The following is a 7701-nucleotide window of genomic DNA, read 5'->3' as shown; positions in this document are numbered from 1 at the left end:
GGTTGCCACACGTCACAGCAAACGCGACGCGCGACACACGGCACCGAAACGTCGCTAAAGTTTTGGCGGCTTATCGAAGTTTAAAAACGTAAAGGAATACTCAAAGGTGCTTTATAATAAAGTGACAGGAGCGAAATAGTCATGGCGTCCACCGCGGCGGGTAAACAGAGAATACCGAAAGTGGCGAAGGTAAAAAATTATGTTTAGCGAGTTAGCATTAGCATTTAAACAACGCGAAACGCTTGTGTATTGCCGTTTCAGGAAGCAGTTGTGTGATATTTACGGATGAAGCTAATTGAGGTAAATATTGTTTTTTGTTTGTATTTGTTTTGTGTTATGTGTTCAGGTGAAAAATAAAGCCCCGGCGGAGGTGCAGATCACCGCGGAGCAGCTGCTTAGAGAGGCGAAGGAGAGGGAACTAGAGCTGCTGCCTCCTCCACCCAAACAGAAGATCACTGATTCAGAAGAACTCAACGACTATAAACTGAAGAAGAGGAAGGTATGAGTGCTATATGTTCTGTGACTTCAAAATGCATAACGGTGTCAAATGGTAGTGGTTACAACTATACGCATGTACCATGGTTTTTCCATACACGGGATTACCAAACTACATGTACAGAAAAAATTGTATTTGCTAATCTCATATTTTAATTTAAACTGTGCTTTTTGCAATAGAGTTGATTTTAATGCAGTTTCACATTAATAAACTGGAAGAAACAACTTCAAAAGACTGTAGTCTCATTATTCAGCTCGGTTTAATTCTGTGTTGATTTAATTCAGATAAGAATCAGTGTTAGTGTTGCAAAAGGTCACAAGTTCAGAAACAAATTCTGTATTATGGTGTGTGCCACAAAAATACAGTGTATGTTAGGGTTGCACCAAAATAAATAAAAATTCGGATGCGCAATTAGCCAAAAACTGAAACCTAAAATGCTTTGCAATGATTTATTATCTTATTAAATAATTTAAAGTAATTTGGTAAAACTTTATTTTAACGTAATATAAAAAAATACAAGCATATAAAATAACCACACTTTTACTGAAAGTAACAAACTTGGATAGAATTTATATTAATAATAACACTTACAATAGTAACACTTTACAATAGGATACTATAGTTAACTATAGTACTATAGTTGACATGAACTAAGAATGAACCATAGGTTATTTTCATTAATTTATTAATCTTGGTTAATGTTAATTGCAGCATTTACTAATGTATTATTAAAAAAAGGGATTGTGCTTGTTAGCAGTTAATGCAATCTGAATGAACATGAACTAACAGTAAACAACTGTCATTAAGACTAATAAATACTGTAAAAAATGTATTGTTTATTCGTGTTAGTTAACACATTAACCTTATTGAACCTTATTGAAAAGTGTTACTTCAATATTAAGTAGCAATACATTATTTTTATTCATTTCCATACAACAGAATCATATATAACTTTTTTTTTTTTTAAACTAATTGTCCAAATAATGTATAATTCCTCAAAGCTATTATTATCAGAGCATGGCACTGTTAAAGGTTAGCGTCAGCGTTACTACAGCATTTTACAGCAAACAGGAACAAGTATACTACATAGAAATTTCCTGTTGGTGAGTTACTTGAGCAGACTCCAATTTTTTTACTATGTTGTAACTCTAGAAAACATGGTATTATCATATGAAAAAACATGAATTTGCCATTGTCCATGCTCTAAAAATGGCATTGCTATGGTACATATCTAAACACATTTAACTTTTTTCCGCTACAGGGGTTTGAAGACAACATCAGGAAGAACAGAACTGTCATCAGCAACTGGATCAAATACGCACAATGGGAGGAGAGCCTGAAGGAGGTCCAGAGGTGAGTTACAGTTCAGTGTCCGATGCCTGAATTGTAGACTAGAGTTGATTTCTGTAACAGTTTTTTTTTTTTCGATTTGTCTTTAGAGCTCGCTCTATATACGAGCGGGCACTCGACGTGGATCACCGCAACATCACACTGTGGCTGAAGTATGCAGAGATGGAGATGAAGAACCGACAGGTGAACCACGCTCGCAACATCTGGGACCGAGCAATCACCATCTTGCCCCGTGTCAATCAGTTCTGGTGTGCTACCTTCTTTAATTCATACAGACATTCAGACAAGGATGCTATGTTTTTTTTTTTTTTCTTCCTCCTGATTTATTCTTTGACTCATATGTTTATGCGCCAGGTACAAGTACACCTATATGGAGGAGATGCTGGGAAACATCGCTGGCTGCAGGCAGGTGTTTGAGCGCTGGATGGAATGGGAGCCGGAGGAACAGGCCTGGCATTCGTATATCAACTTTGAGCTGCGGTATAAGGAAGTGGACAAGTCCCGCAGCATCTATGAGAACTATATCCTTTCGTAAATAACCTGTTTCATCAGCAGTGTCCGAATACATACATAACTGAAAAATGAATTAAAATCAGTGAATTAATTTAAGTGCAAAAATGGTATCACCTAACTCTTCAACTACTTGGTATACTTATATAGGACTATATAGTAAATTTCAACTACTTCATTTCTGTTTTATTGATTGCTTTGTAAAGTCGCTTTTGCTCACCAAGCCTGCATTTATTTGATCAAAAGTACAGCAAAAACAGTACAATTAAAATATACATTCAAAACACAAATTGATTTAAAATAACTGATAAGTTCTTTGATGGAAAAAGTTATGAAGAACAGTATTTATCTGAAATAGAAGTCTTTTGTAACATTAACATGTCTTTATCATTATCATTCACTTTTGATCAATTTAATTACAAATCATTTTTAAATAAAAGCTTTTGCTGTATTTTTGATCAAATAAATGCAGGCTTGGAGGGTAAAATTGAATTCTTAAAAAAAATATATATAATATATATATATATATATATATATATATATATATATATATATTTGCTGTTCAAAAACTTTGACTAGTAGTGTATATTATTATTAATATTAGTCTTAATCGTTTGAATGGATTTAAGAAATGTAGTTATCCTTAATAGCAAAGCACTTGTGATGGTCCATCCCGAAGTGAAGAACTGGATCAAGTACGCTCATTTCGAAGAGAAGCATGGTTACATCGCTCGAGCGAGGAAGGTGTTTGAGAGAGCTGTGGAGTTTTTTGGCGAGGAGCAGATCAGTGAGAGCCTCTACGTGGCTTTTGCCAGATTCGAGGAGAAGCAGAAAGAGGTATGATGTCCTGAGTTCATGTCATCCAGCAAGCATGAGACCCTTCTGATGTGTCCCGTTTAGAGCTGACCCTTTGATTTGTGTCTTTTAGTTTGAGAGAGTTCGTGTCATCTATAAATACGCTTTGGACAGAATCCCCAAGCAGCAGGCCCAGGAGCTGTTTAAGAACTACACTGTGTTTGAGAAGCGCTTTGGAGACAGGAGAGGAATCGAGGACGTGATCGTCAGCAAAAGGAGGTTTCAGTATGAAGAGGAAGTTAAGGTGAGCAAAGCATGTATGTTAATATTAATGCCGTTTGTGAATGTATGTGTATATATAAATTCAACAAAATGTATATTAAAGACATCATGATGTCTGCATCAAAAATGTTAAAGTTAAAAGTGTCTACTTTTTAAATACGTTTTTGGAGAATAAAATGTCAAAATTTGGTTGAAATAATGTTACATTGTCATTCAGTGTAACACAATATTTATATAAAAAAATAACAACTGACTGATGAAAGTCTTTTAATGTTATAAATTAATTTTTGTAAATAAAAATGTCTGACAAAATTGTTACGCTGGATGGCATTTTAGTTGGTGTCTTCTAGTTGGTAAATCAAGGAAATATATACAATTTTTATTTTTTGCTCAGAAGACTACAGTTTTTGAGAAAAACAACAACAATTTAAGCCAGTATTACACTTAATGTTTTTATGCTTAAACCTCTTTTCCGTCTTTGACCCATAAATTATAAATAATTGTTAGTATTTATATATTTTTTATATTGTTAATAAAACATTTTTTGAAAGCTTTGTAAATAGTTTAAGAAATGACTCATTCAGGTGTATGTGTATATTAATCTTACAACGTTGCTAACAACAAAATCAACAATTAAATTGTAATTATTTAAATGACCGCTAACCGTTACAAAAATTTCATGATACGTCCTCTTTGTTCAGATTTTTTAAAAGATCCTAAGGACTTTCCTGGAAGCCTTTTGGTTGTATTAAAGCAAGTTGTAGCCTTTAGCAAAGCATCAATATCTTGTTTAATAATTTTCTGCTGTGTAGGCTAACCCACACAATTATGATGCCTGGTTTGATTACCTGCGGCTGGTGGAGAGTGACGCCGATGCAGACACGGTTAGAGAAGTGTACGAGAGAGCCATTGCCAACATACCCCCCATCCAAGAGAAGAGACACTGGAGACGCTACATCTACCTGTGGATTAACTATGCTCTCTATGAGGAGCTGGAGGTCAAGGTAGGATGGACATCTCTGAGATGGAAGTATTTAGTCTCAGTAAAGCCGTGGTAATACACGTACACCTTTAGAATTCGAGCTTGATGTATGATGTTTTTGTCTGGTTTGTTTAGGACCCTGAGAGAACGAGGCAGGTGTATCAAGCGTGTCTGGAGCTTATACCACACAAAAAGGTAAAGCTGTCCTTCTTAATGGTGGTTAAAAACACTATTTACACAACCTCATGTCCGTTTTTGATGAACCAGCTCTTAAAATGTGCTTTTTTGCAACAGTTTTAACAGCTCAAAAAAAAAAAAAAAGTTTGACATTGCATATTATATGTCAAATCCTGTATAGGTACTATTTCTGAGTTTAATTTTTATGAATTGTTTTCTAACTCCAGTGCATTTTTTAAATACACAGTTTACATTCGCCAAGATTTGGCTTTTATACGGACAATTTGAAATCAGACAGAAAAACCTTCAGAATGCTAGACGAGGCATGGTAAGTGTTTCACTTAAGAAATCATTACACTTATTGAGAAAGAATGCTTTAAATGGATCAGAAGTGACAGTAAAGACATTTATAATGTTAGCGTCAAATTAAATTAATGCTGCAAATTAATTCCTGAAAAAAATCTTTCCACATAAATGTTTTCAACACTGATCATAATCAGAAATGTTTCTATTTTATTCAAAAAAAACATTTGCATTGGGCACATAGGAGATGTCTTTCATTTCCGTAAAAAAATTAAAAAAAAATGACCTCACACAATGGTAGTGTTCTTCCTACACACTGCGGAGTTTGACCTCTGACCTCTTTCCTGTCAGGGTACAGCCATCGGAAAGTGTCCCAAAAACAAACTGTTCAAAGGCTACATTGAGCTGGAGCTACAGCTGAGAGAGTTTGATCGCTGCAGGAAGCTTTATGAGAAGTATCTGGAGTTCAGTCCAGAAAACTGCACCACCTGGATCAAGTTTGCAGAGCTGGAGACCATCCTGGGAGACACAGACCGGGCCAGGGCCATATTTGAACTGGCCATTGGACAACCGCGACTTGACATGCCAGAGGTCAGAACTTCACGTTTCTCTTTTTTGTCCGTTTCTCTTTTTCATTTCGAAAAATGTGTCGGACTGTTGTTTCGTGACAGGCTTTTACAGGGTTATGGGTGATTCTTAACGGTCTCTCCATTGTATTTTTCACATCAGGTGCTGTGGAAGTCCTACATCGACTCTGAGATCGAGCAAGAAGAATATGACAACACACGAGGGCTTTATAAAAGACTGTTACAGCGTACTCAACATGTCAAAGTAAGCCATCAGAATGACATCTACACAACATGCTCATCCTTCAAGAATATCCGATGCGATTGTTTCCCATCTGGTTGTATTGTAGGTCTGGATCAGCTATGCTCAGTTTGAGCTGTCCATCGACAGTGACGACCGCATTCAGCGGAGCAGACAGATCTACGAGGAGGCCAACAAGAGTATGCAGAGCTGTGAGGAGAAGGAGGAACGTCTGATGCTCCTGGAGTCTTGGAGAGACTTTGAGGATGAATTCGGATCGTTCACCAATAAGGAGAGAGTGCGCAAACTCCTGCCAGAGAAGGTGAAGAAGAGGAGGAAGATCACAGCAGAGGACGGGGTGAGAGTTCATTCCTTCTTCATTTTTTTGTTTTTTTCTACATCGGGCCATCACAAGAATCGAAAATTAAATTAAACTAGTCGCATGCACAAATTTATGATATCATAGTGATGCTTGTTTTTTCAATGCAACAATTAGAAATTTATGTATTTAAAATTAAAATAACTAAATGAATCACTATTTCAGTAAAATTCGGTAAACTATTTTTACAAATTTAAACGGATTTTTGGATTGTGACATGTTTGTTTACTAAAAAATCAAGTCATTAGTGTTGAAAAATATTCAGTATTTTTGAAATATTTAAACATTAAATTATACTACTTACATGCACACACATACTAATAAGGTAACACTTTGATAATTCAGTTTCTACATTCTACTTACATTCTATTAAAATCTACTATACAATTACATGTCAACCAGCAGTCATTAGATTATTAGTAGACAGCTTAATATCTTCTTTATCCACTTTATTTTGATGAATTCACAACATACTACCAGAAGATTTTATTAGTATGTCAACTTATTCCACTAAACCTAAAGTTTTTAGACAATTAGTAGCTACAAATTAATTTGAATTAGTTAACATGTAATTACAAAGTTATTATAAAGATGTCAATCAAAATAAATGCAAAAACTAATAAAACTGTCAGTAAAAATATTTATGAATACATGAACAAAAAAGGAAATTTAATACCTTCCTAGCTGTGTTTAAATCAATGTTTTTGACATTGCATTCTTTGTTCCAAGTTGGCTATATAGGCACATGAATTTTATATTTACTTAAAGTTCCTTAGAATAAACAATCTTAAACCGTTTTTCTTTCTTACCAAAGACACATTGAGAGAAAGCATTTACATAATCAACAATTTATGTTAATAAAAATACAGAATCATTCATTAAAATCAATTCATGTCCAGATGAGAATTTAATACTTTTCAATTGGGGGAAAAAGAAATCTTTCTATAATTGGAAACCTATGAATCATTAATTGGATCGAATCAAAGCCCTATCAACTAGTCGGCCCTAATACATTGTCTTTTGTTTATCAGTCGGATGCAGGTTGGGAAGAATATTACGACTACATCTTCCCTGAAGATGCTGCCAACCAGCCCAACCTCAAACTGCTGGCCATGGCCAAGATGTGGAAGAAGCAGCAGCAGGAGGATGAGAAAGACCAGGAGGATGAGGATGAGAAGGAGGAGGAGGAGGAGGAGGAGGAAGGAGGACAGCAGGTTCCTCAAGGGAAAGAAGCACAGGAGAGCCCAGAAAGAGAGGAGCAGGGACCTGCAGCCAGCACAGAACAGCCTGAAAACGAGTGTGATGATCGCGACGATGAGAGCAGCAGCAGTGAAAGCGAGAGTGACGGTGGCGACCGTGAAGAGGACAAAGACGAGACGAAAGAAACAAAAGCGGACACAGAAAATCAGTGACCTAGTGTGCTGGAACTTAACACGTTATTTGTCTCCGTTTCTTTCTGTCTGTCTCTCTTCTTTTGTAACAAAATAAAGGTGTGAACCAAATGTGTCAATCACTTACTGTTATTCAATATGGCGTCCCCCCCAAAACCGATCGTCGCTTGCATTGTAGATGAAGAATCAGAGAATCACATTTCAAACGTGTGCACAGCCGTTGTTTTTA

General features: G+C 35.9%; 1 protein-coding gene across 1 annotated transcript; it reads left to right on the top strand.

The window, feature by feature from the left end:
* The first annotated feature begins 15 nt into the window (after positions 1-15).
* crnkl1 (crooked neck pre-mRNA splicing factor 1) lies at positions 16-7583 on the top strand. Its single transcript, XM_043219753.1, has 14 exons — positions 16-189; positions 347-499; positions 1758-1849; positions 1936-2094; positions 2201-2367; positions 3015-3193; positions 3285-3455; positions 4246-4437; positions 4551-4610; positions 4840-4920; positions 5247-5486; positions 5625-5726; positions 5812-6060; positions 7113-7583. The coding sequence occupies exons 1-14, from the start codon at positions 142-144 to the stop codon at positions 7491-7493; spliced, it is 2274 nt and encodes a 757-aa protein (XP_043075688.1). The 5' UTR covers positions 16-141; the 3' UTR covers positions 7494-7583.
* Positions 7584-7701: the final 118 nt, after the last annotated feature.

This window comes from Puntigrus tetrazona, chromosome 20 (genome assembly GCF_018831695.1).
Source record: "Puntigrus tetrazona isolate hp1 chromosome 20, ASM1883169v1, whole genome shotgun sequence".
NCBI lineage: Eukaryota > Metazoa > Chordata > Actinopteri > Cypriniformes > Cyprinidae > Puntigrus > Puntigrus tetrazona.
This window is presented reverse-complemented; position numbering and strand designations above follow the sequence as displayed.

Coding starts and splice junctions, on each gene's coding strand:
- crnkl1 (XM_043219753.1), top strand. CDS start 142: ATGGCGTCCACCGCGGCGGGTAAACAGAGAATACCGAAAGTGGCGAAG. Junction 5,727..5,811: donor AGCGTACTCAACATGTCAAA/GTAAGCCATCAG, acceptor GTTGTATTGTAG/GTCTGGATCAGCTATGCTCA. Junction 6,061..7,112: donor AGATCACAGCAGAGGACGGG/GTGAGAGTTCAT, acceptor TTTGTTTATCAG/TCGGATGCAGGTTGGGAAGA.